The 27,703-nt window shown below is 59.4% G+C and overlaps 1 protein-coding gene across 2 annotated transcripts in view; it reads right to left on the bottom strand.

Moving 5' to 3' along the window:
• Positions 1–221: 221 nt before the first annotated feature.
• The window catches only part of EPHA2 (EPH receptor A2), a 35,243-nt gene continuing 7,761 nt past the window's right edge, over positions 222–27,703 (bottom strand). For both annotated transcript variants that reach the window (XM_050931194.1, XM_050931195.1), the window contains exons 2-17: positions 26,180–26,247; positions 23,799–24,459; positions 15,229–15,384; positions 14,136–14,468; positions 13,604–13,728; positions 13,052–13,211; positions 12,495–12,594; positions 11,809–11,864; positions 11,080–11,205; positions 10,666–10,848; positions 10,026–10,087; positions 8,862–9,071; positions 6,956–7,105; positions 5,748–5,941; positions 4,251–4,406; positions 222–1,634 (exon numbers count right to left, since the gene is read on the bottom strand). In XM_050931194.1, the coding sequence (XP_050787151.1) occupies positions 1,529–1,634; positions 4,251–4,406; positions 5,748–5,941; positions 6,956–7,105; positions 8,862–9,071; positions 10,026–10,087; positions 10,666–10,848; positions 11,080–11,205; positions 11,809–11,864; positions 12,495–12,594; positions 13,052–13,211; positions 13,604–13,728; positions 14,136–14,468; positions 15,229–15,384; positions 23,799–24,459; positions 26,180–26,247 (2,846 nt within the window). In that variant the 3' untranslated portion in view covers positions 222–1,528. The remainder of the gene's footprint in view (positions 1,635–4,250; positions 4,407–5,747; positions 5,942–6,955; positions 7,106–8,861; positions 9,072–10,025; positions 10,088–10,665; positions 10,849–11,079; positions 11,206–11,808; positions 11,865–12,494; positions 12,595–13,051; positions 13,212–13,603; positions 13,729–14,135; positions 14,469–15,228; positions 15,385–23,798; positions 24,460–26,179; positions 26,248–27,703) is intronic.

Below are 27,703 nucleotides of genomic sequence, written 5' to 3'. Positions count from 1 at the left end.
ATTTAAGTCTCATTGAAAGGAACGTCACGTGCTTTAGTAAATTAGCTGAGGCAGCGAAGGTCTCTGCATTGAATCTAGAGGCTGTGGAGTCAATTCCAGCCGATGACCCAGGCAATGGGTCATTACGTATTACCATGTCGATTCTCCAAATGTTGAGCAAACAATAAAGTGAACCTGCGTGTCCCCTGCTCCACACAAGAGTGCACGCTCAGTGGAACGTATTTAAAAAAAATCCGCACATTTTATTAAAAATCGCAGAACAAATTTTCCTGGAACCCACGAGCAAATTCAATTCCATTAGGCTGTCGGCAGTTTTAATCTCAACAGCAATTTTGAGAAAGGGCAAAAGGCCTTTGATTTCCATCAATAAATATAAAAAAATATAATAAATTACATTACAAAAAAGTGAACATTGACAGACTAGCAGAGGGCATCTAGCGAAACACAATGGCGCACAGGGTGGAGAGCGGAGTGGAAGAATAAATAGAGAGAAGGAAAATGGTTTACATGACCTCAGGCACAGCTAACAACCGTCATCTGCTCCACTCGCTACCAGAGGAATGTCAAATTTAAGGCACTGGCATCTGCCCTTCTCTTGTGGCACCGACAAGAGAAAAAAACTACTCAGCAAAAGGTTCTTCATACAGCCAGTCACTTAAAAAGCAAACACGCTGGCGTGGCGTCTCAGTGCCCGGCGAAAGGAAAGGAGCAAGGAAGTAGATCGAGCCAGGCTTTGGGTCACCCTGGCCAAGATGCGGGTTCCCCGCACCTGGAAACTTGGTTATTTTGACGTTTAAACTGCATCATTTTATTGACTATAAATCTTCATCCTCTTATAAAGAGCAAAGGAAAAATCAATGTTGCTTTGTCACAGCAAAGTCCCGGCCTACCCTCTGCTTAGAAATGGAGGCCGTTCTGGAAAATCCACATACTCCCGCCGGTCAGGAGAGGGTCAGCACAGCAGGGAACGAAAGACAAGCCCGAGGAGCCCCGCTCTGCTTTGGCCAGCCCCGTGCAAGCAGCAGGTGGAGGAAGAGTTCGCCACGGTCCTCCTCTGCAAGCACAGAACCTGCCCGACATCTGGCCATGAGGCTGCACGCAAGGCAGTTGGAGCTTTGCAAGGATGGCAGCTGGTCCCCGGGCCAAACCCAAGGAGGGCGGTCCTTCAGAACAGGCTGCAGCCTAGCGCCTCCCCCTGGAGCCAGCTACCATTGCACAGCAGCGGTTGCAGTTTCTAGGGACGCAAGAGATCACCCAATCCTAATCACAATAATATCAGCAATAAATAAAACTAACAGCTGTGGAGGTATAATTGGCACGAGAGACTGGCTGACTCTGCTCTGGGCACCACCATCCAGCCGGTCAGTGTCCTCAGAGGCTCTTGGCTAGGGGACGATGCGAAGGGCACTTCAATTCTCCACTTCAAGTATTTCCCGGTTTGCACTGCCGCTGAGCGTGGCTTTCTCTCCCACAACGATTCCTTCTCCACGCAGGCGGCCAGGCTGCCTGGGCTGGAGCCGGCTCCTGCTCAGATCGGGATGCCAACTGTGCTCACCTGCTCCTTCAGGCCCAGCAGGCTGTAGGCGATGCGTTTCTGGTGACCCGGCAGGCGCACCCCGATTTTCTTAATGTCGCTGGAGAACAGAAAGGCAAAGGGGAATGTCAGCAGGGCCCAGCCGCTACCACGATGCGCGAATGCCAGGCCTGGAGGAGGGCCGCCCTTCCGGTCCGAGCTGGTTTGAATTGCTATCCACAAGGGGAGAAGGACTCAGCCCGCATTTACCAAGCGGCCATGAAATCCGACCTAGCAGACTGAGCATGTGGGGTGCGGCCAGAGAAAGGGGGCATGGCTGGAGTGCGGCTGTGCCCCTGCCATCCCTGTCTGGTGCATTACCCCCTGCAGAGCTGAAAACAGCCTTGAGGCTGCCCTAAACTACGCAGCAGATGGTGTTGAACTGGCTTCAGGACCAAGGAGCCACCTGCACCTCTCGTGACCACCACTGAGGACTGGCAGCCACCCTGCGTTGTCACGATCTCCCCCTGCCCTTTCTCCTTCCCCGTCCCTCTCTCGTCTTCTTCCCCCCGCGACCCAACCTGATCCTTCCCTTAGGACAACTGCCCATGGCTCGATCCAAAGCTAGTGAAGCCAAGGGAAAGACTCCCAGGCTCCAGTGAGCTCTGGGGGAGGCCCCATGTTCCCAGCTGGAGCCTGGAGAATCTTCCTCATGCCCTGTCCTGACACTGCTTCCTCTTGGCAGCCCCAGCGCTTCAACAATAAAGGGAAGGCAGGCCAGCATGTCTGTTAACGAGCCTCTCCCTTGTTTCCCTGTAAAGCCAGTTAATTACAAGGTGCGTGTTCAGATCGGCACCACCTCTTGAGACATTGCTGAGCCACCTTGTGGGCTAGGGCAAGGCCAGTGGAGAAAACAGGCAGCTCCACACACCTCCACAGGGAATTAACAAGGGCAATTAGTCTCGTTCAGCTCCACAGCATGTCTCCAGGCGCTTCACAAAGGGAGCTTTGTCCTCATTGGGGAACCAGGTGGGCGGGCACGGCTTTGCCAATGGTCACAGGCATGGCAGAGCCAGGAATCAGATCCAACCCCCACCCACCCAGTGCTATGCTCTAGCCACTAGACAATGCTGCCTCCCTACAGACATTGAGGGACAGGCCAGCTAGTCTGCCTTCCAGCCTTGGAAATAGCCAAACTCCCTCAGCCCTGCTGGCAGCCCAGGAACACCGAGAGGCCCCAACAGAAATCCAGCACCTGACTCAGCCCTTGTCCTGAACAGCTAAGGGTAGAAACGGAAACTGAGGCACTGGGGGCAGGGGCTTGCCCAGCAGGCTGGTGGCAGAACTGGGAATAGAGCCCAGGTCTTCTGAGTGCCATTCTAGTGCCCTGGCCACTAGGCCACACTGCCTCCTCTGCATTTAGATCAGGCATGCTGCAGGCAAAGGCTCCCCGGGCTGGGCGGCAGACGAGAATCCCCTGGGGCCTAGCTGAGCCAGCTTTGTTTAGGGAACATGATGTTCTGCAGCCACCCCCGGATGCTCACCCCTATCCCCGTCCCTGGGGTGTACAGAAAAGATTCCCAGCCTGGTCCATCAGCCAGCCAGCCCTGCTGCTTACACAGGCTATATTTATCCTACAGGGCTTGGGGTGTTGGTATTTCTTGGGCGATGAGGATTTGGAGAGGGGAGGAAAGGAAAAGAGCCCCCCCCTTCCCAAGAGCGCCTGGGAGGGAGCAGGGGGGAGATTACAGCACTTCTCCCTTCTGGGTGACTCTGAGCAGGGTCCCAGCGCGGAGAGGGACGTGGCTTCCCACGGCTCTGCCAGGAACTCAGACCCTCAGGCTGTGGGGTTGGGAGCAGGGAAGGCAGAGGGGCAAAACTGAGCCCAAGCCACCAACTCCAAGGAAAGAAAGAGCCCGAAGGGGGGCTCCATTCCCCAGCCTCGGCCCCTGGCACCTCACCCGCGCCTGGCCCAGCCGGGACGGGGCCGACGCAGAGCAGGGAGGGGGCAGCGGTTAGCACCTTGCAATGCCACACAGCAGCTCTGGGCTCAGCACTCCGAGCCCGGCCTCCCTCTTCTGGGGCCAGCCGGAGCTGGGAGCACAGTAGAAAGATGAAACTCCGGAGGCAGGGAGCTAGCAGGTGCCCACGCTGTCTGATCAGGGACAGCTGACGGGATCCTGCCCTCCTTTGACAGAAAGCAGGCAGGACTCGGGGGGAGGTGATGCCAGCTGTCGACAAGGGCAGGAGAATGACACTGGGAGGGAACCATGGGAAAAGCGACAGCTCAGCCCTGGAGGTAGGAAGAGCAGCTCAGTGGGCATCAGGCCCTACGTACCAGCCCACGGAGGACTCTGGTGCCAGGCCCAGTGCTGCCCCCGGGTCAGAGCTCTCTCCCCCACACCCAGGACTCAGGCCAGTGATCTGACTCCTTTCCGAGTGCCACAGGCAGAGACAATCCAGCTCGCGGTAGGCGCCTGCTGCAGCCCCTCTACCCTGACCAGCGCTGGAATGCCCAGGACCCGCCCTGCCCTGGCACGACACTAAGCAGCCCATTTGGGAAGCCAGAGTCTGCCCTCAGTGAAGGATGGGGCCTGTGGTGAGCAATCAGATCCGCATGGGCGGGAGGGTGCCTGGATCAGCCCCAGGCCCTGCCCTGGAAGCCCTCAGAGGCGGGACCTGCCAGCGAGCGGGTCAGATGTGAGACAAAGGCAGCGGAGGGGGCAGTTTGACTCACTCGTTGCTCATCTGCACCACTTTCTCAATGGCGTTGTAGCCGCTCGACAGGAAGTTCTCTGTGTACTGGTTCATCTTGATGGAGTCCAGCCACTCGGAGACGGTCCTGAAGGGAAGGCCCTCCGAGCCGCTGGTGCTGGGCAGGCGGATGGACACCCTACGAGGACACAAAGCCCCCAGACGTTAGCGTCCCGTCTCCCCAGGGCGGGGCAGCAGCTGGGTGGGGGTGGATTCCTCTGCCCAACACCCTGGGCAGTTAGACCAAGGGGGAAGACACTCAACATAGGTCACTTCTCCTTCCTCCATGAGCCACATGAGTAAAGCACACCCCTTCCCCCAGCACCCCTTCTGCAGGGAGCGTCACACCTCCCATTCCCAAGGTATGGCATGCTTCCACCCCCTCGCCACGCCTCCCTTTCATCTCAAAGGCATCAAACCCCGTGGGAGAAGGCGTTGACACGTCAGGGCTGATGAGTGGACAGCATGCTCCAATGGTCTGAGCACAGGGCCGGGAGCCAGAATCCCCGATGTTCTAACCCAGCACCGCCAACAGCTTGCTGGGTGACCTTGGATAAAGAGCTTGATCCGTGCCTCAGTTTCCCCATCTGTCAGAGGAAGGTGGCGGTAACAAATCCCCACTCCATGGGGCGGGGCGGCTGGGAGGGTTAATTGCATCGTGTTGGTAAAGGGCTGGGTCAGTGCTAAATGCTTATGAATTATTGTTCATTGTTAGTCTGGTGGGGGCTCACTGGGCCCAGCTGCTTCACAGCTTTCCCAGGGGCTCGGCTTCTAGGAGATCTCTGGGGGTGCAATGGGGGAGAGATGCCACGGGGGAGCCCTGGCTGCCTGCTTACACGCTACAGTGGGAGGGTTCCAGCCCCTGCCAGTCTGTGCTCCCCGTGACCATGTCTGCTGCCCCATGGGCCTGCCCCGAATTCGGCCTTGGCGCGGCCCTGTTGGCTCAAGGGCTGGGTTCGGCCCTGCGTCCCCTACGTATGGTCCGAGCCCTGCCTCTGGGCACCAGCCAGCTGGCAGCCCCTCCCGTTAGCACCACCTGGAATTCCCAGCGAGGATGCCTCGACCCCGAGGAGCCCAGGTCTTCACCTCCCTGCAGCAGCCTCCTGCCAGCGCCACAAAGTGCTCAGGCACGCTGGCATGCTGTCCCCAGCCCGCTCTTGTTTTCCCAGCTCCTGTTGCGGTGCCCACCCCCTGCAGGCCACGGCCCTGCAGAAACACCTCCCGTATAACCAGCAGCGCTGCCTCTGGGCCAGCCCTGCCTGAGCCCCTGCTGCCAGGCCCCTATTCCATGGTGCCAGCTGCACACGGCGCCGTGTCTTGTCATCAGGAAGCAGAGGTGGCTCGGACCAGCTGCCTCCTGCTGCCCTGGTTTGCAAACCCCCCTTCACCCAGAGGAATCCCTGGCTGAGCTGGGGCCAGGGCCTGGCAGGTGGGCTCCGGACAAGGGGCATGCGGAGAGGGCTGGTGGCCAGCTACCTACCGGGGGTCGAAGTCCGCCATGGTCTTGAGCGACTCGGGGGCCCGGATGAGCTTGTCGAGGATGCTGACGATGTCGTTGAACCTGGGACGGCGGCTCCTCTCCTGCTGCCAGCACTGCATCATCAGCTGGTAGATGGCAGAGGGGCACTCCATGGGGGCAGGCAGCCGGAAGCCTTCGTTGATGGCTTTCATGACCTGCCGAGGGAAGGCGCACGAAAGGTGAGAGATGTGACCTGCAGATCAGAGGCACCCGCCTCTCACGCACTGGCAAGGCGAACGCAGCTAGCTCTGGGCCATTTGTTGCAGTCAAGGGGGCGACCTCCCAGCTCGGCGCAAACCTGGTGCTGCAGAGAGCTGCCCGGAGCCCATCCGCGGGCAGGGAGCTCTCTCATAAATCCCTGGCTGGACAGGGAGCAACCCCTTGTCTCCTGCTTTGAGAACGGACACACGGGTCAGACCATCCCAGAGCACCTCGTTCATCACCCGCCAAACAACCCAGAGCTGGCTGCAATGCTGCAATGGTACAGCCCGGGGGCTCTGCTGTGTAAGGGAGGGGCCTCATGCTGCCCAGTGTGGGGGCTCAAGAAAGCCCCTTGTCATGTTAACCACACCCACTCCAGATGCCCAAGGAGGCAGCGCTGTGGCACTGCCAGGCTAACAGCAGTGCAGGCTTCCCCCGCGCTGCCCTGTGACCTGTCCCCTCCACCACTCTGTCCAAAAGAGGAGCTTGGTCTTCATGGCCCATTCGCTCCTTGGTCCCGCAGCTGAGATTGCCGGCCACTGGGTGGGCTTTGTCCTGTGGACACCTGTCCCCGGAAATGTGGCCCCTCAGGGCATTTCACATTGGCCACAAAAGGCCAGCAGACGGAGCAGCGTTTCACAACCAAGCCAGGCTGGGGTCTGGTCCCGAGCCCGTCCTAGGCCTCTCCGATGTCCAAGCTCTTCAAGGGAGATGGATGGGTGGAGAGACATGGACAGACAGAAACTGTTTTATCCTCCCCTGAGGCCCCTTTGAGACACGCCCGTTGCGTTGTCAGTGCCAGGGCAGTGGGCACAGCGAATAGCCGGCGCGTGGGGCCGGATCCCCACTCTAGGGACACGCTGCAGCCATTCCCAGGGGGAGCCCGGCAGTCCATCCCCATCAGGGCCGTTCAGACACAGACAGGCCGGCTCTTTGCTCACCCCCCGTCTGCCGCCAGCTGCGCTCACCTCATGGTTGGAGAGCTCCCAGTAGGGCCGCTCGCCGTAGGACATCACCTCCCACATGACGATGCCGTAACTCCACACGTCGCTGGCCGAGGTGAACTTCCGGTAGGAGATGGCTTCCGGGGCCGTCCAGCGGATAGGGATCTTGCCGCCCTGCGAGAACCACAAAGCCCAGGGATTGACACTGCTGCCTGCCTGCTCCATCCCTGGCTGATACCGCTGGAGGCTGCGACACCGGTGCCCATGACTGGGCATGCCGAAGCTCGCTGGACCCAGAGGGGGCTACACAGGGGGCAGCACCAGCAGGGCCCAGACCAAGCTAGGCAAAGGCTCGAGGAGCAGGGCGGGCTCTCATCATGGCCACGCTCCTTGCTGAGGGTGTGTGGGCGGGGAAGAGTTTCTCTGACATCCCATCAGCCCCAACCACCATGCCCACTTAGTGTAGGTCCTACGCCAACAATGGGGGAAGGCATAGGCCACAGCTGCAGTCCCTCCCTGCCGGAGAGAGCTCAGCTGCCCCCAGCCCAGGGGTGTGTCTGCCCACCGTGGCTGACGGAGAAGATTTCCTGGGGGAGGGTGGGCTCCCATCGTAATCTTGGGGGCTCTTCTACTGCCCTTCCTAAGACAAAGTGGGACTGTTCTCACTCAGTGTTTCCTCTGAATACTGTGTGGGGGCCTCAGTTTCTGGCTGACACTCTGTCCTGGCAACTAATGGCCGGGGCCCTTCCCCCCTGCAAGGGGATGCTAAAGGTGGGGGAGAACAAAGAGGTCAGGTGACCTCCTGGCCCGGGAAAGGAGCTGAGCAGAGAGGAGGGGCTGGAGGGGGTTTCAGTTGGGAGTTGGCTGGGGATGGGAAGTGAGGGCAGACGGGGTTGTCTGGCTTGCTGGGCCCCAGAATGGACCTGGCCGAGGAGTCCCGTTCTCTGTACCTACAAGCTCTGTTTTAGTTCTTGTCAGCTAATAAACCTCTGTTTTACTGGCTGGCTGAGAGTCACGTCTGACTGCAAAGTGGCGGTGCAGGACCCTCCCGCTTCCCCAGGACCCTACCTGGGCGGGCTCGCTGTGGGAAGAGCACGGAGGGGCAGAGGATGCTGAATGCTTCAGAGTCAGACCCAGGAGGTGAAGCCGTGTGAGCTTCTTGCCCTGCAGATAGTCTGCTCCAAGGGAGAGGAGGCTCCCCGAAGTCCTGACTGGCTTTGTGGGGAGCAGTTCCAGAGCATCGCCTAGGGACTTCATGATACTTCCCCCTCCCGAGAATGGGACAGGATCAGCCCCATGCCCCGGGGTAGGGGGTGGGAGGGGCAGGGTCACCTGCATTCCCCCGTGTCCACCAGCTGGGCCTTGTTCCCTGGGAGAGACAGAATGAACCCCTCTCGGCCAAGGGGAGCAGTGTTAAGGGCATGGGGGGCGTTCTCCAAACTCCCGTGAGCAGCAGGGACAGTCACACCGGGATCTGCCACGACAGTGCTGGCTCCAACCTCACTTTGTGCCCCTGCGTCCCATAGTCAACCCCTCTGGTCTGCCCCTACACTGAGGGACCCTGACACTTGAGTGCTGATTTACTGCTGCTGCCAGTTCTTGGATCCTGTCTCGTGTTACCCGCCCTCTCTCCCACTCTCTTGCAAGCCTAAGGCTGTGTCAGGGGAGCTGGCTGGGGAGGCCTGAAGACTGGATTCGCAGCAGGGGCTGCAGTTTGGGATACAGAGGCAGCAGCGGACATAAATCAGGAAACAGGGCTGGAATAGCAGGAGGAGCTGTGGGCTGGGACTGAGGGGCAGTGGCAGAACTGTGTAGCCAGGGACGTTGGCGGGCCTTCTGCCACAGAATAGCAGGGGAACTCAGTCTCCCCACCGCAGAAGACTCTCGATGACCCTAGGGAAGCAGGGTAGTGCAGCCGACGAGCACTTACGCTGGTGGTGTACGTGGCCTCGGGATCATCCTCCAGGACACGGGACAGGCCAAAGTCGGACACCTTGCAGACCAGCTGGCTGTTGACGAGGATGTTGCGGGCAGCCAGGTCTCGGTGCACGTAGTTCATGTTGGCCAAGTACTTCATGCCCGCGGCAATGCCCCGCAGCATGCCCACCAGCTGGATCATGCAGAACTCACCGTCCTTCTCCTGCATGATGAGAAGAGACGCTCAGGATGGTAAGGGGTTAAGCCGACCGCCTTCCCCGCATGCACTGTGCTTCTATCAGCATCTCCTGTTTACATGGCTCCTTGAACCCAGAACGTGCCACAAACTACAGCCATGCCATGCAGCCAAAATGCAGCCACCTCTAGGGTGGAGGGTGGCTGCCCATCAGTGCACAGCACAACAGTGGAGGCAGAGGGGGTGAATCACGGATGCGGCTACTGGCACAAATCCAAACTCAAAGAAAGGGCTGGGAGATCTTTAACACCCATGTGGAACCCCAGGAGTTATGGGCTTGACTCCCCTACAGGACACTGCATGTAAATCTACGGGCTTGACTGTCCTCTCACTGTACCTGCCAAGGGTTGTGGGATATGGTGGTTTGTGGGTTGCTGAGCAAAAAACATTGAAGAACACTGGGTTAGACAGTCCGGCTCTTTTTCTTATTAACGTCGTGGTAAAAAAAATGAGACATTTAAAGAGCCAATTCCCTGCCTCGTATTCCAGCTCCCGGGGTTCAGATCACGAGCATTCTGACAACCCAACAGACTTTGCATCACTGACGCAGCTCGTTTACTTTGCATTCAGCTCAGCTCCAGCCATGGGACGAAGCTGGTTCGTTTCGTTGGTTTCCCTTCCCGTCCGGGACACACGAGCCCAGGGTGGAGATGCCAGGGATGCAAAGGCCGTAGAGGAGAGTTTCGTAGACTCTCATCCTCCCACATGCTTACAACTATTTCAGCTGAACTGAAAAAGCAAATAACGTTCACCCTGAGTGTTAAATCTTGGTGATTCCCTTCCTTGTTATTGGACAAAACCTAAATCCGAGGGCGTGGCCTGCAGTTCTCGACAACGTCCCTTTAAAAATGGGTGGGCCTGGCTAGGACTGAACTGTGCTTCTCCTCTCTCTGTTCATGAGCGAGGAACCACAACACTCACCCGCAGGAACTTGTCCAGGGCTCCGTTCTCCATGTACTCAGTGACGATCATGAACGGTTTGTCTGAAAAGAGAAGTGTAAATCACGAGAAGCCCTGGCAGGGCTCCCTCCCGCAGGCCCCGGCACCACCTGGCGACAGCCCGTGGGCGTTTGTGCATGCAGAGCAGGAAGGGGAGCTGGGTGCTGTCATGGGGCGGAGAGGAACAGCCTCCCAGGAGAACAAGCCCAGATGAGGTGATCAAGATTCCACCGAGCATGGGCGTCATCTGCGCTGATGGGCACCCGGCAGGGAACGTGACTGTGAAAGGGTCATGCTAGCGGGAGGGGTATACTCCAATGTGTCTGTAGCCAAGCCCTGCCAAGCTGGCCGCCACATCCTGCTTCAAGCAGTTGTTCTGGTGTAACCCCAGGATCCGGGTACCTTTCAGTAGGAATGATCCCTGGTCAAAGTCCTGCAGTGAGGGGCGAGGGGATTTTTTGAAGCTGGGTTTAAGAACAGCGACTTTTCCCGAGTCGCCCCCAGCACAAACGTTGCCATTTTTGCAGCTAAATCAGTGCTCTTGGCAGGAAAAACAACTGGTTGTCGGGTGAGATGGGACCACGGATAGGGCATATGGGATGGGGGGACGGGGGATGCTTACACTTGGAGACGACGCCCTCCAGCCGGATGATGTTGTGGTGGCAGAACTGGCCCATGATACTGGCCTCGCTCAGGAAGTCAATGCGCTGCTTCTCCGTGTAGCCAACCTTCAGGGTCTTGATTGCCACCGGGATGTCCTTCTTCCCGTGTTTCAATGTCCCCTTGTAAACTTCCCCAAATTCGCCTGGCAGGAGGAAAGGAGGAAGAGGGTGACCCTCCTGAGGCTACTGGAGACCTGGGCATGTCCACCGCTGGGCGATGCAAAGGCCCATCTGCTGCTTCTCTGGAGGGAAAACCCCTTCAACTACTGGCTGCACCAGGAGGCCATATCCCTCCTACACCAATCACAGCCTTCTTGAGGAAGGCAGGCCCCACCGGCACCAGCCACTCGCAGCAGGAAGAGGGAGCGACCTACCTGCACCGATCACCTTCTGCCGGGTGATGCACGAGGGGTGAATCTCCGTTGTAAATTTCAGCACTGCCTGGTTGGGATCTTCATAGGTGTGGGGGTCCACGTAGGTCTTCAGGGGCTTCAGCTGTTCTGTGGGGCGGAGGGAGGGAGGGGACACATGGAAGCAGGCATGAGGTTGGGGCTCAGGACCCCAGCAAGATCTCATCCTACTCATGGCCGTTTGAAGCCCAGCCGCCCCGGCATCCTCAGCCCAACACCCGTTTCCTCTCCCTGCTGCAGGCAGGGATTCCGCTGATGTCAGGGTAGCAGCGGGTGGTGGGGTCTCCCTTGAGCCTGCACGGACATTTATGGGTCACACTATGGGTTCCTGCTCACTCAGGGCCCCGCAGCCGAGCTACACCCTGCACAACCACTACCAGGGTCCCACGCTAGGGCCGTTCTTCAGCAGCGGGCTGTGGGGCCAGCAGGCCGCTCACAGGGGGCCGGGGCTTGTAAGGCCACATTCTGCCCAGCCCTTGCATGGGCAGCTGAGGAAAGACACACGGACTGTGCTGGGTCTGCCCACCACCTTGCGGGGGAAGCACTGTCCCTGCCTCCAGGAGGTGCAGGGGCTCCCGGCCCCAGCCAAGCACAGAGCTGGGATCTGCCACACTCGTCTCTAAAGGGAACATGCTCCCTGCCAGACTCCCTGGCGCGGGTCCGACCCAGCTCCCGCTGGAGTCTCTCACTCACCAGACTTGGAGAAGTAAACGTCCTCGGACGACTGACGGGCCCGCGAGCGCCTTCTCCTACAACAACAAGGCGGGTTAGGCCTGGAGACGCTCCCCACTGCATCCCGAATCACGAGAGAACACGCCAGACAAGCTCCTCTCCCCCATATCCTTCTTTGATTTGAAGAGACCCCAGATCCATCCAGCCCCCGGCCCTGCCTCTTAATATGGGGGACCAGATTCCAGGGGGTCCTGCACTCAGCCCTTCCTCGGGCAAAGCTCCCAGTGATGCCCAGGCTGGGTAACCAGTGAGTAAGGGCCTGAGGGCCTAGTGGGAACAGACTACTCTGTTTCACTTCTCTCTCTGGTCAGCTTCACACCCAGGCTCTCCTGCCATGGTGTCTGGGTTGCAAAAGGTCAGTTCCTTAAGTAAACATTTCGGTTGCTCTTACACAACCTACGCTGGACCCAACCCGGCCTACGTACGTCTCAGCAGCCGATGCCAGGTCAGCAGCGGGGAATCACGTGATAACAGACGCCTGGGCTAGCTGCGAGGTCCAAGTTAGCTGCCTGCAATACTGCCCCCTCCACACCTCCAGGCCAGCGGGTGGATTGGCTGTGAGGGAAGGGAGCTCCAATAGGGAAGGGACAGACAGCCACTCCTGGGCTATGGACACCCTAATAACGAAGGGGGGTAAATGCGAATACCTTCGGTGAAGGTAGAGGGCGACAGCTACCACGACCAGTATCAAAATGATCCCAGAGATAGAGCCGCCGACCGCAGCCGCCGTGTTCGTGCTCTCGGAGCCTGCAGGAGGAAGGAAAGACTGTGAAAGAAGCCACGGGGAAACTAACCGCACGTTCCCAGTGTGGCTCCTTACTGGCCGGGCTCTGCCCAGGCCTCTCCAAGCGTGGTGGGTGGTGGTGGGGAGTCCCTCGGCACCTGAGATTGAGCAACGTCCAGGCAGAGAGAGCGTTCGCTCCCTCTGTCACTCTCGGCACCCTTCATTCTGATCTCTGCCCTGCGCTGAGGGTTGGTACATTTCGAAGGTGGGGCGCAAGGAGAGGCAGAGTTGGAAGCCGCGTGTGGCAAGTGATCAGAGCTGGGGACTCAGAGACAGGACACTTGAGTTCTATTCCCATAGACTCTGCGATTGACTCGCTGTGTGGCCAGGGGCAAGTCACGTTGCCGCCCCGTGCCTCAGTTTCCCCAGTTGGGAAATGGGGTAGTAACAGTGGGATCTGCCCCTCCCTCACATACTCACCCTCAGCACGTGTCTCAAACTCATACTCCATGCTGTAGGCCCCCTGGCCTTCTTGTGTCAGGGCCTGGACCCGCACCACGTACTTGGTGCCCGGGGTGAGCTTGGAGAGGGTCACCGAGTTCCCTTCGGAGCGCAGGACTGAGTAGCTGTTCTCATCCATCTTCAGAAAGCAAAACACACAACGCCCACAACAAAGATCAGCAGCCTCGCAGGACCAGGCAGCGCCCCAGAGCCCAGCCAGGGACAAGAGAGGAGCGAGCCAGTGACAGCATCAGTCTGGCTCAAGGATCAGTGGCTGAGGCCAAGCCAGTGAGGACAATCTGGCTTCACTACCAGGCCCCTTCCCCCCCGCCCCCAGTGACCTGATGTCCCTCTGAGTTTTCCTGGAGACCACTCCAACAGCTTGATTCATGCTATGGCTTGTGCATCCGAGCTAGGCCCTCCCCTTCCAACTGGCTCCATGGGCAGATCCACTAGGAAGCTGTGGTCCCCTCTCCTTCCCTCTAAGCCCAGAGGGCGTGACTAGCTCGGAGAGTGACCAGCCAGCGCTACCTTCTTGCTGTAGGTGACTTCGTACTTCCAGACGCGGCTCTGCTGCCGGGGCTGGACGGTCCAGGAGATGCTCAGGCTGGTTTCAGTCTGGCTGTCCAAATTCACCGATGTCACCCGGGGAGGCTCTGGGCAATGGAGAAGAAGGCGACCGTCAGGTGGGTACTAGGAGGCATGAAGCCATCACCTCAATCAGCAGGTGGCAGGATGCCAGGCCCAGCAGCCCCCAGGGCTTTGGCATACACAAGCATGGCCAGTCCCAACATCTAACTACACAGCAGTGCGTCTGCTTTGCCATAGTCACCAGCGGATGGTCTCCTCTACTGCATGGGTGACTTCAGCTGCTTTACCACACCCCATCTAACCCCTTCTCTGCTGCCTGCCTGCCGAGCCCCATCAAACCCTATACCTGACGTTCACTTTCCCGTATTAACCAGTGCACCTCCCTCATCTGTATATAAATCACCCCCCTCAACCGAATGTAACAGGCATGTTGATACAAGCCCACCAGTTATATAGACCGACCACCCCTTACCTGTCTGGTTGACGCTGATGCTCGCAGTGCCATAGCTGCGGCTGGGGCCGTAGGCGGACACCCCGTTCCTGGCCTCCACGGTGAAGGTGTAGTTAACATGTGGCTCCAGGTCGCTGATGGTCAGAGACGTCCTGGTCAGCCCCTGGGGCTGGTCCGAGTAGCGGATGCTGTTGTCACAGGGCCGACACTCCCCCGAGTCCGGCCAGCACTGCTCACACGTGATGCTGTAGGTGATGTCCTTACGGCCCCCCGTGTCACGGGGCGGGGACCAGCGCAGCTGCACCTTGGCGCCCAAGCCGATGGCCATGACGTTGTGGGGGGCGGAAGGGGGACCTGGATGGTGGGGGGGAAGGTCATGGTGCCAAAGGCATTTCCTTTTGGGGGCACATGGCCCCAGAGCAGAGAGGAGCTGGAGCTTCTGGAACTGGAGGAGGGAGAGCCAACCGACTTGCCCCATCCCATCCCTGGGGAACAGCAGCCAGATCCATCCCCCGTTGCTGTTTGAATGACGTCACTACAGGAAGTGCCGCCCTCAAAGGCGTGGGACGTGTCACTGGGGATGAGAGGTGGGACTTCCTATCATTTGGGGTGTTCTCCTGGTGGGCGATGATCCAGCTCTCAGGGGGCGGCGCTCACTGGGCTGATGTGATCCAAGGGTCGAGACTGGGCTGTCTCCTACCGATTCACAGCCTCATAAGGACGGGCGGGAGGAGCTTTATGTGGGCTACTTGACATTGCTGAGGGGCGGGTGGTTCTTAGAGGTGGGGACTGGGAGGCAGGACTCCTGGGGTCTAGTCCCAGCTCTGCCTCTGGCTCAATGTGTGACAATGGGCAAGTCACTCGACTGCTCTGGGCCTCAGTTTCCCCACTTATAAAACACGTGGGAGCCCTTACCTACCTCCCACGCTGAAAGCACTAATGCTCACAAAGCGCTCTGAGCTCCTCAGGGGTCACTGCTATTCTAGATGAGCAGAGGGTTACTATTACAGGTCAGGAAAATGGAGCAGGCTCTGACCTGTCCCGGGGGCAGCTGAAGTGGGAACGTGGGTGAGAACAGTGAAGGTTTGTCACCACAGCAGGGTCTCATACTTACGGGTGCAGGGGAAAGACACTGGATCCTCTGCCGCCCGGAAATAACCTTCCTCACATGGGCACGAGGTGGAACCTTCGGGAGAGGAGAGCGTGTGGGGGGGACACTTGGAGCAGGCATCACCGGAGATGTCCGGCTTGAAGAACCCAGCAGGGCAGGCTGCGAGGAGAGAGCAGGGCACAGGTTAGGCAATAGGGGCACTCATTGAGGTAACACCCATTCACGGCCCTGAACGTGCAGCAGCCAACACATCCTGCTCCCGCAGAGCCTCCCCGGACCCCAGCCTGACCCCCTGTGACCCAGGAGATGCAAAGTGATGGAGGAAACACAGGACGGACTGCGAGAGGAGATGGTGACCAGTGGGTCTGCAGATGCCGGGGATAGCTCTTCAGATAGCCTAACAACCAGGACGCTGGGAGGTGGCGTTGCAGTCAGGGGGAAGGAAGCAGCATGGGGGCACTACTATGGATGTGCACAGCGGCCAATGCTGGCCCCCCAAGGCATGTTGATGGGGTTGTATGTTTCCGGGGGGGGTGGAGTTGGGGGCTTCCTTTCTAAAAGTTACTGACAGCCCCGGCGTAAGAATAGAGACCAGCTGGGGTGCGGGGACAGGGCTGGACTTTCCGAGGCCTGGGGTAGGTTTAGCTTTCGGTGTTAACCTCCCCCGTCCAGACACAGATCTCCCCTTCGTGACAGAGATGGGGTCAGCCCTGCAGCCTCAACTCCTGTGCCCCTCAGTCCCGGCTCAGGCTCCCACAAGGCAGATGGGGGAGGTTCCCCCTCCATGCCTGCCCAGCCTCCTGTCCAGTATTATTAATGGGACAGGCCGACAGACACACGCACGTTTCCAATCCAAGACCAGTACATTCCTCCCCTAAATCTGGCACTTCAAACTTCCCTCCTCCAGGCTTGCAGCCAATCCCGGCACGGGGGACTGCTCAGGGCGCCCACCTGAATGAGCAGCCGCTGACTGACGTGAGGACTCCCGCTCTCCCAAGGAGCTCAGCTTGCACCCTCTGCAGCCCCTAGCGTAGGAACGGATCCCAGATACATGCAAGGAGAGGACAGCACTTAGGCTGTCAGCTCTGCGAGGCGGGGCAGCATCTTCACCTTTGTACAGCATCTAGTGTGATGGGCCCTCACTGTCTGCTTGGGGTCTTGACCGTAATGCCAACCAATCGCAGTCATGCTACCGAGAATAAGCCTATGGCTCAGTCTGTCTGAACTCCCTTTCAGAGTACTTTTTACAAAGAAACCCCCTCCCACCAGCGGTGGGGGGGTTTTCACAGCAACAGGGATGAGAAAACTGTGTGTAAATGCAGGAGAACGTGGCTGACAAACCACAGGAATGGGCAAGGGGGAATCAGGGACAAATATGGAACCTCACATTAATTTTCACTTGGTTTTGGGAGGTAACACAGTCCTCGTCCACACACTGATTTTATCCTCCTTTAACCCTGCCAGTTAGAGTGGCGACTTTTTACCAATATGGTTAGACCAGTACAACCCCCAGTGTGCACACAGCTGTTCCAGCACAGAAGTGCCTTTTCCCCCTTCCCTACAGCTATACCAGGCTACGGCACCTTTCTACCATCACGGCCACGCACACAAGGCGGTGGTACCGCTGGAGCTAGACCAATTTCAAAGGGATACAGTTAAAGTGCCACAAGAACTGTGTAGACAAGGCCTTATCTCAAGGTTGGGTTGGGACTGTTTGCAGACTCAGTTAGTTTCTTTTCTTTGGTATCTTTAAACAAAGAGAGTAGCAGGGGTCGGCGGGAGCCTGACTCATTCCCCATCTGATCTGGGTTTTCCACAGGAACCCAGTTTCCGCCTCCTCACCCTGCCCTAGGCTGTGCGGGTTGCTTCCTCCAGCGTTCCGAAGAGGAAGCGGTTTCGGAAGCCAATAGGCAGCGTGACTTTTCAGGAAGGCCCTTTCCTCCGCTCTGCCCGGGGCAGTGACGCTGGGCACTGATTCCCCCTCTCAATCATTGTATTTCTTTAATAAAAACACAAAGGTCTCGACCAAATGCTCAGATGGCCCTGGCCCCAGCACCCATCCGCAGGCAGCTAAGCAAGCAAGGGGCCTGCGAGCCAGCCCAGTGGTGATGAGCCCACGGTGGTGGAGGGTTATAGGGAAGAGGTGTTGTAGAGGTTCAGAAGCCCCTTCCCCCACAGCAGCTAAGTACCCCTCTAGCCCTAATGTTAGGAAAGCTTCCCCTCCCTACTGCCTCTTTTCTTGGGCGGTTGAAGAAAAAAAACAACACTTCTCCCAAAGCGAGGCTGCCCCTATTTCATGGGTGGTCTCTGCTTGCCCTGCTCGGTGGTTTTGGCTGCACCTTGAAACAATAGGGCAGTAAACCTGTCAGGATTTCACTGGTGCCCAGAGGCCGGAGCAGGGGAGGAGTAAGAGAGGGCAGGAGGGACCTTGGGCCTCTCTGGAGCAATTAGACTTATAGGAATTAACTTCCAACTTATAGACACTGATGCTTAAATAGACAGACAGACAGATGGGATGTATGGAGAATAGATAGATAGATAGACAGATAGATAGATAGATAGCAAGGCTGCCCGGGGGGCGGGGGCAAGTGGGGCAATTTGCCCCAGGCCCTGCAGGGGCCCTCACAAGAATATAGTATTCTATAGTATTGCAAGTTTTTTTTATGGAACGGGCCTCCAAAATTGCTTTGCCCAAGGCCCCCTGAATCCTCTGGGCAGCCCTGATAGATAGATAGAATGTACGGGGACAGATTACAGACAGACACACAGATAGATGCAGAATGCAGGGTCTGACTCGCTCAGACCCCTGCGAGATGCACAGGGTACGGACTCCTCTACGTGTTCCCTGAACGGAAGGAGGGGGTGAAGCTTTCATGGAGGAGGGATGGGGACTCTGGCAGCAGGAGGAGAGGCTAAGAATATCTGTGTTTATTCCTGGAGATAAACTCCTTTGTTTCCTGCTCCCTGGGCTCCCTTTCACAGAGGCCAGCAGGCTCCAGCACTGCTGCCGGAGGTCAGAGAACCTCTCTGCACAAAGGGCAAATTCCATTCTCCATCCCCGCCCCCCATCTTTGGCAGGAAGCGCCTCCATCCGACCAGGGAGAGATCACAGGGGCAGCTCACAGGCACGTGGCAAGTGGCCAGAGGAGCAAGGTGCTCGCTGGCCTGCCCGGAGGGAGAGGAAGCCAGTCAGGTTGGGAGCCACTGCCGGGATGTGCGGCCCTGCCAGTGGCACCGACTGTGGTCCCTCTCTCCGTGCCCCCAGGGCACGCCGCAGGCACTCAGCTCCTACGGGCACGGGGGCAGAGTCAGACAGACAGTGACGGGCGCAAAGCATACAGACAGTCTTCATGCTGGCCACGCAATGCCAGGAACGACCCCCCATTTTAAGTCCAACTTCCATGCAGGGCCTCCAGGAACTGAGGCTCCTTGAGGGTTCGTGGTCCCACAGCAGCAGCTGGGGCTGGTTCTACCCAACCTTTGGGGTAGCCCCCATAACACTGTGTCCTTCCTCAGGGCCACACCCCCAGGCTACTGCTGTGAGCTGGTTGGGGGGGTGGAGGTGGGATTTGTGTGGAACTGTTACTTCCTGGTCACCCACGCTCTGCCCATCTGAAGGCCTTCTGGGCTTCCAGGTAATGCGCTAGTGAACCCAGCTGCCATCATTTCTGCAGGGGTGCGTGTGGCCCATAGAGACTACAGGTCCCAGCGTGCAGTGCTCCATCCACCCCCAAACAAAGGGGCAGCCCAGCTTCCATTGTGCAGTGCTCCACCGTGATACCACACCACCGTGATACCAGCGGAGCTGCACTGGTGGGCAGCCATCCTGCATTGCACGCTGGGGCCTGGAGTCTCTGCAGGCTGCGCCACTGGGCTCAACTGAAGAGGCAGCTGCACTCTGGGTGCTGGATTTCTGTGAGCCGCATCTGGGCCTCGTGGTCAGGACTCCCTCCGCCCTAGGCGGCAGGGGACCCCCAAAAGGCCAAGGACACCCACTGCAGGGCCTGTCAACGAAGCACGTCTGACTCACCGCCAGAGACAGCGGGAAGAGCAGGGCCTCCCTGGGACAAAGGGAGGCGTCAGCCCGCACGGGTCACAGTCCCAAAGGGCCATCTGACTTAATGAGGGAAACCATCAGCAGGGTCCCTGTCCATACCCCCCCCGACACACACACACACACACACACACACACACACACACACACACTCCTGCAGACACAATGCCTCCATTCAGCCAGCATAGATAGCTAGTGTCTGCACTGGGGAGGGGGTGCAAACCTTTAGCAAGTCTTGTTTTCCCAGGACGATGGGGGGTGGCGGATGGGCTGGGGAGAGGGAGGAGGAAACACAAGTCAGACGGATGGAGTGTGGCTGACAAACAAGAACGTGGGGGAGGGGGAAGCAGGCACCATGCTGCCCAGGAGATGAAGGAAGACATCTGTCAATGCCAAAGGGTCAGGGGCTTGAGCAGGTGGCACCGGCAAGCCAGGCCGGCTGGCACGGGACATGCCCTGGGGAATGCTAGTGCAATGACACTCTGCACACGTGCTTTGGTGCCCGGACACTCTCCGCTGGGCCTCGCTGTGCAGCTGGCACCTGGCTACCAGGGCACAGGGGCAAGCAGACTTGGGGGGGGGGGGCGGGCAGGATGAATGAAGGCTTGGGCATTGCCAGGGGGAGCACCGCAGGGCCCTGCCCTAAAGCTTCTCTCAGCGGGCCCGGGAACGGGAAGGGGGCACTATGCATATCCCTTTGCGCAGCTGATGAAGTAAGAATGAGGAGGAGCAGAAGGGAGCAGAGCCCCACCTGATGTCAGCATGGGGTGGTTTGGGTCTTGGCTGAGGACAGCTCCCCGGGGGTCTGGCCCACCGCACTCCACCCCACCCCAGGGAGCCCACCCGGGAGCTGCCGCTTCCTCCCCTCATGTACCAGCTGGAGACAGAGGGGACTGGAGGGCAGCAAGGATGCTGTCACCATGGTGACCCGCTGGGCCTACGCCTGGCCTGGAGGGAAGGGGGTACAGGGTCTGCAGTTCTGGGGTGACCTCCGCAGCAGCAGGGAGGGGCTGGAGAGCCCTCTACGGAGGGGGGAGAGGGAGAGGAGTCTCCATGAACAATCCTTGGCTTGGGAGGGGGGGGCAGAGCGTCTCCGGTGCTGGAAGGCTCCTTATCTGGCTCTCCCCGGAGCACCCGTGGGCGAGGGCTGGAGATCCGGCACTGAGCGGGGGCTTTATGCAAACCTGTGGATTATCTCCCGTCCCATTCCTGACCCCAACAAAATGGAGCGGGCCCCTCCCGCTCCCTCTCCAGCCCCCAATCGCTTATCTCCTGTTTGTTTCACTCCCTTCCTTTCCGCCCCCGGGAAGGCTGAGCTCTGCAGGGAGTGGGGGCTGGCTGCAGATGGTGCCCCGCATCATGGCATGTTCTGTGTGTGGGTTGTGAAGGCCCCTCTGCTCACAGCGCCCTCCAGGTAAATGTGTGGGGGGTGTACCCAAACTTGCTGCTTTCCCATCACCCCTTACCTGGACTCGCAGGTCCAAGGCTGGCTGTGGGGGTGCCCAGGGCCATTGCTAGGATCCCAGGGTAATACTGGGGCCCAGGACCCTCCCCTCCCACTGACAGCAGCCATGGCTGGCTCAGCACTGGGCGCGGTCTGAGTTGGCACAAAGCTCCCGTTAACTTCGGGGATCTACGACTCAGGCCCTGCCAGGTGGCCAGCGCAGGGCCTGACCCGCCGTGCCCTGCTCCAGGACACAGTCCCCACAACTCAGGGGCGGCTGACCAGCCTGTGACATGGTTGGACTGGGCTTGTGACAACCCTGGACTAAGCCAGGCATGGCCCAGGCAGGGTTGGGACAAACTTCCCCACTCAGCTCTGCCATTCTACATCTGGGCTCCCTGCCAGCACCCCTCAATCCTGACCCGCAGCCCCTGGCTATCCCAGCCCTGGGCTCCCCACATAGTCCTGCCAGCACCCCTCAATCCCGATCCCCAGCGTCCAGCTATCCCAGCCCTGGGCTCCCCACCCACAACTCTGCCATTCCACATGTAGGACCCATGGGGACAGTTTTTCCAGTGCCCCTCAGTCCCGACCTGCAGCCCCCAGCTATCCCAGCACTGAGCTCCCCATCCACAGCTCTGCCAGTCCCCCTCAATCACACTGAGTCCCCCACTGCTATTGTAGCCCCAGGATTCTCCTGTGAACAAACCCTCTGTTCCCAACTCGGGGGCACACAGCTGAAAGAGCCGAATCTCCAGAGAGACGCCAGCCCCAGCACCCCAAGGCCTTGATCCCAGCCCACTTGCTCCCAGCAACCAGGGAACCCAGCCAGGAGACAATGCACCTGGGATGGGAGCTGATGCCCGTTGCAGATCCCGTGCCAGAAGCTGGGGGAAGGTTCGTCCCAATTTATGGCTGCTCAGCCACAGTAAAGACAGTGCCAGCCCGCGCCCCCGCCCGACCCCTGCTCCAACAGCCCTGGGCCCGTCCCTGAAGGTCCCTGAGCACACTTTCCCCTCCAAGAGTGGGGCTGAGACCAACAAACTCGAGTCACTTGTGACCCAAGGCAGATGCCAGTACAGGTGTTGTGGGGGGAGGCTGATGCATTGACCGGTCAAGCTCCCCTCTGCACAAGGGAAGCTGGGGAGGAAATGGAGCCCCAGGAGGCTCCTGCCAGCTGCAGAGCTGGCTGAGGCTGTACGAAGAGGGGACGGCCTTTAGCAGCCCCCCGGGCTCAGCAATTTGGGGTGGAAGTGGCAGCTCCCTTCCTCCACATCCCAGCTCCCCCTGTCTGGCCAGGGGGCTCTTGGGCCAAGCGGGGGCTCAGCACTACTCTCACCCAGCTGGGCTGGAGGGAGGGCAGCCATGGCAGAGGGAGAGGGCGTAGGCCCTGCATGGCCCATGAGCCCCACCAGCCGGGGGGTTGAGCGGCAGGTGCTGGAGCGAGGACCCTGGTAGCCCAAGGGGAGGGGAATGGCTGGATCAAAGCATCTCTCAGTCGTGACATAACCGCGAGCGCTCCAGCAGGCCACCCCACACACACAACACCTGGCCGGGGGATCCCACCGCACCAGCCGCTGATGTGCGAGAGCTCCCTGCGAGGGCAGGGCTCACCCATGGTACTGTAACCCCCTTCCTGTGGGGCCGGCGAGGCCCTGATCCAGGAGGGGGAGGGCCAATCCAGAACCCAGATGCAGCTCAGGCCCCTGCAGACACCAGGGTGGAGCAGGGCTCCATGCTCCTCTCCTCTCTCCCACCTGGCGGAAGATATTTCTCAGGTCCGAGGCAAGGAGCTGACAGCAGCTGGGCAGCTGAGGACTGAATGGGCCATTGGGTCTCTCCTAGGGGGATCCCTCTGGGGGCAGAGGCATGCCAAGCTGCTGCCCATGCTGGGCTTGTCGGGGGGGGGAGGGCAAATAGACACCCAGGGTCATCAAGCCAGCACTGCACTGGGGTGTCCCTGGCGGACGCGCTGGGCTAGGAAGAACAGCACCTGGCAGGACATGGCCTGGGAGTTCAGCCCCCTCCCCTATCCCCACCCCACTGTCCCAGGACTCCTGGCTGCTTTGTTAGCAGCTAAAATCAAACCCTTCCCTGCTCCTTGACCTGGGGGACCCCCGACTCCCCTGAGCTGTCGAGGGTTGACAGCAGGTACATGTGTGTGTGTGGGGGGGGTCGATTCCACCCTGCCAATCTCTGAATTCCCCCCAGCCCCCGGCACCACTTTCCGCATTGCCGGGGTTTATCCCGCCGGCCCCTCTCCCACTGCATTCCTCACCACTCATGTCATGAGAGAGCTGCCAGGCCGGCACAGGCATCTGCTCCATGGTCGGACCCCATGCCCCCTCCCCCACCGCTCCCAACACTGATGCTTATTGTTTAGGAGGGTTTTATCAGGGAGGCTCAGATCTCTGCTCTCCGGTTGGCTGGTGCCCTCCCGGAGCAGGGAAATGGCCTCGAAACCCAGCCCAGCTGGGCGCCCCCAAAGGGGGAGTGGGGCAGAGAAGAGAATGAATGGAAATAGATGCACTTGCCCAGGGCTGGGAGAGAGGGCTGGGGTGCGGGGCAGGGCTCAGAGTCATCAGCAGAGCTGTGTGGGGAGCCCATGGCTGAGATACCACGTGGCCACAGGTCAGGGCTGAGTTTGATTGTCGGCGCTGTGTGTGCCCAGGCGCAGGGCTGGGTCAGGCCTGAGAGGCATCACTAGATCTGGGGGGGTTAGGGGGGCGCTCAGGGCTGGACTTGCCAGGTTGTGAAGTCTAGGGTTCGGAATAGTAAGCAGGGGTGTGCAGGTCGGGATTGAGGGGCATCGGCAGAGCTGAATGTGGGAGCCCATGGCTGGGAACAGAAGAGGATGCTACGGATCAGAACTGAGGGCCGCTGGCAGGGCTGTGCATGGGGCAGCCTAGAACAGGAGCGGAGGGTGCTGGAGGCCAGGCCTGGCAGGGGGTGAGTGTCTATACACGGGACACGAGGCATGGGGCTCCAAGGCCCTGCGATACCACAGTACCCAGCAGCCTCGTACATAGGAGATCTCCCCGCCCCCCAAGCGCACCCTCGTCCGGACACCTGTACCTTTGCAGCTTTCCTCCACCTTCTCGTATCCCGCCCGACACAGGCACTGCCCAATGGGCACCAGCCATTCCCCGTCCGAGTTGCAATGCATGCTGGGCTCCTCGCTGGCCACCGCGTCCTCCACGCACGTGCCCCTGACCTTGGCCAGGGCCTGCGAGTCGGCACCGGCGATGGTCTCGGGGAAGAGTGCCATGTTCTGCAGCACACCGGGGCACTTCTTGTAATAGATGCGGACGGAGAGCAGGGCCACGCAGGCCCCAATGTCCTGGAAGGCCAGGTAGAAGCCCTTGCGGCTCAGTGGCCCCACCGTGCGCACCTCCACATTGAGCTTGACGTTGCGGGAGGCGAAGTCTTCGCGCACCGTGATCTCGTCGGGCGCGATGGTGTCAATCTTCGTGAACTGGCGCTTCTGGAAGTTGGTGCCGTAGTCCACATCCGACTCGGCGTAGTACAGGTTGAAGGTCTCTTTGCAGGAGTTGGCCCCGCCTGGGAAGCTGTTGCAGTCCCGGACCGTGAACTTCAGCTCGATGAAGATGCGCTCGGCCTCGCTGCGGTAGATCCAGTTGGTCCGCAGCCAGTTGTCCTGGTCGCCTTCCATCACATTGCAGACCGAGTAGATGTAGATGAGGGATTCGTTCATGACGTTCTGGAGAAGATCCCACTGCCCAGGGGAGATGAGGTGTTAAAGGAGAGCAAAATGGGCTGCCGGGAATGAAGCCTAAGGAACTGCCAGCCTGGCTCCCCTCTTGGATGGTCAGAAGGTGCAAGAAACTCTGCAGGGCCCCTGGTTACGTTTCTTCCTGAACCCCTCAGCTGGAGGTTGGCTCATGCCCTGAAGCAGGGAGCTGGGAACTGCCGAACCCAGCAGCTACCTCGGCTCTGCCCTGCAACCGAAGGCAGCCACGGGCGGTTTGATCCCAATACCACTCAGCGTGCTCGCTCTACGCCCGCTCCCTCCGCTGCCTATAGCCTAGCCTCCTCCAGACAAGCTGCCATTGTCCAGGGATGGATATTGACCCTCGACCCTCCAGTGCGCTCGTCAGGTCAAGAGACCAACCTTCGTTTTACAGATGGAGAAACTGAGGCATGTGGCGTTTCAGGCCCAACATTATTAAGGGGCCTCTGATTCTGGGTGCCCAGCACAAGCCTGCAAAGTGCAAACACAGAGCTCGGACCAAGCTGCCCACTCCTGGCTATAGCCAGGGCTGTCGACCGGTTCTCACACCAGCCACAGCGGGGCCCTACTTCCAAATTATTCCACATGCGGGAAATTAAATTAAATCTCATCCCATTCCTGGGAAGCCTGGCCAGCCAAGGACACTCTGACTCACAGTGTTCCTTGACATCAATGGACAGGGCCTCCCGGGGTGGGGGGGCAAGTGGGGCAATTTGCCCCAGGCCACACAGGGGCCCTGCGAGCCCTGACCCGGCGGTGGTCTGGGTCTTTGGTGGCAGGGGGGCCCTTCAGTCGCTCTGGGTCTTTGGTGGCATTTCGGTGGCAGGGGGCCCAAAAGTGCACCGCACCTCCCCCGCTTTTCCCCAGGCCCCCTGAATCCTCTGGGCGGCCCTGTCAGTGGGTATCTTTCCACAGGGAGCCAGATCGGGCTGCCAGCATGGCTGGGGCGGAGGCTGTGTCTGGGAGAGCCAGGCAGGACTGGGACTGCGGCTGGAGCCAGCCAGGTTCCACCTGGCCCTTGGAAATGGCAAACCCAGGGGATTAACTTGTCAGCACAGTCCTGCCAGTGGACGGCAGAACACACCGGCCAATTAACCTCCTGACATGACCCACAGGAGGGCAGGAGATAGGAAACCTGCCAGGAGAGACCAAAACAAATAGTCGCTTGGGTTGGAGCGGGGGGGAGGAAGAGGAAGGGGCAGCCAGCCTGGGGGTCTCCACACTGCTGCAAACCAGGGACATCTGATCCCACACGGCAGCCCCCTGGCCTCCTCGCCCCCTGCCCACCCCATGCGACTCCCCCAGGGGCTGCAATGTTTCCCGGCAGTCTGGCAGAGCCGGAGAAGAGATTCCCCCACGACCGAATGTTCAGAGTGTGTTGAGAGCTCCAGCCACCCTCTGGCCATCCCCAAAGCACCGGTCTGCTATGCTGGCCCCCTTGTGCCGAAGCCACTCACTCCTGCAGCCCCACTGCAGACCTGCCCCTGCTATTCCACCCTTGGGCCTCCCCACAGAGCTCTACTGATGCCCTGTGGCAATCAAGGGATGGGCACCTCCTGTGTCCTCTGCCTCCCAATGGACATCGAAGTGGATTCTCCTCTCGCTAATCCCAGGGTGAATTAGGAGGGGATCTATGGAGTGAGCCTCTCCCCTTTCTCCCCCCCGCCCCAAGAGCTCCCACCGAGCGCTAGGGATTCAGACTTACCCCCTTCCCATAAGGATGGGTCAGCCAGCCGAGCTCCCCGTGGGCCTTGGCAAAATCCAGCAGGACGACTGAAAGGGAAAGCAAACGAACAGTTAGACCAGGGGAAGGGAAATGTACAATGCGGGAGCAGGCACCTCATCCCGCCGACAGACAACCAGGTGCCTGGTGCATGCACCAAGCCCAGCCGCGGGGGCAAAAGCCCCCCCCCCCCCCGATCAGAACCCTCCACTCTCGCACACTGGCACGCATAGCACTTTGCACAGGTTTGAGCGAGGGTGAAAGGCCGGGCGCTGGTTTCGTTCACGCCCTGTTTAACGTCAACACCTGCTCTGCAGTGGGGAGAAAACCCCTCTGTGTTAAAGATCCAGCAGCCACGCTCCCCTCGAAGCTCTGGCTCTGCCCCACTGTGTGGCCAAAGAGCCCCCCTGCCGAGACTGGGTGTCAAAGGCCCGACGGGCCCCGTACTGCACAGAGGCAGCAGCTTTTCTTTTAAACAAACCTCTTGCACCTCCTGTGGGCACCACAAGGGACCATAAAGGGCCCAGCCCCATGGCTTGGCTCAGCCCTTGCCCCGACGAGCACTCAGCTCCCTGCTCTGGCTAGGCCGAGGGGCCGATGGTGGCTTATGAAATCCGAGTGGCCCTGCAGCTCAGCACAGAGCCGGAGCAGGACAGCTCTGCCCAGGAGTAACCTCTCAACACAGCCACTCGCTTCCTATGGCCTTGGTCTCTACTCTCCCCTGCCCCTTTGTGCCAGGTCCACAAAGCCGCAGGGGCTGCAGCAGTATCATACCCCCAGTGCTGGGCAGTCACCATCGAGGTGGAGACACCAGGGCTCTTATCGCACACTTATCTCCGGGCTGCTTTTTATTTGCCCTCATTCCCCATATTTGAGCAGCTGACTAATGAGACAGAGGCTTTATATTTAGGAAGAGGGCGGCAGCCGGAGGGGAAAGGGCAGAGGATCCAAAGGTGCAGGAGGGAGGTTCTGGCAAAGATCAGGCCGGCCCAGCTCTGCTCATGGCTAAGAGGAAGCCAGGTTGGGTCAGACAATAGGGCCAAATCATCCCTGGCGTAACCCCAGTGAAGTCAATGGCGTTATGCCAGAGACGAATCTGCGCTAGCTGGGATAAGGTTATCAGCCCTCATGATTCAGGGCACCAGCTCAGCGGTGGTCAGGCAGGAATTCCCCCCCCCCCATCACTGCAGTAGCAGGTCTGATGCCTTTCTCGGAAGCATGCGGCTTCGGAGACAGGATACCAGGCAGGATGCCCCTTTGCTCTGCTAACTCCTGTGCTGGCAGCATCCGATTCAGCCCTTCCTGCTGCACGCCCCGTCCCCGACTCGCTGGTGCTTCACCCAAACAGATATGATCCCTGTCACCTCTGGGGTTTTCCTCTTTAGCGCTCCCATTCTCCAGAGTTTTTTCCACAGTGTGAGAAGGAGCCGCGGTGCTGGGGGAACGAAATCTCTTCCAGACGCCGGTTTGGATCCGGTGGCTGCTCGCAGCTGCCAAGGCTGCAAA

This window comes from Gopherus flavomarginatus, chromosome 21 (assembly GCF_025201925.1).
Source record: "Gopherus flavomarginatus isolate rGopFla2 chromosome 21, rGopFla2.mat.asm, whole genome shotgun sequence".
Lineage (NCBI taxonomy): Eukaryota > Metazoa > Chordata > Testudines > Testudinidae > Gopherus > Gopherus flavomarginatus.
This window is presented reverse-complemented; position numbering and strand designations above follow the sequence as displayed.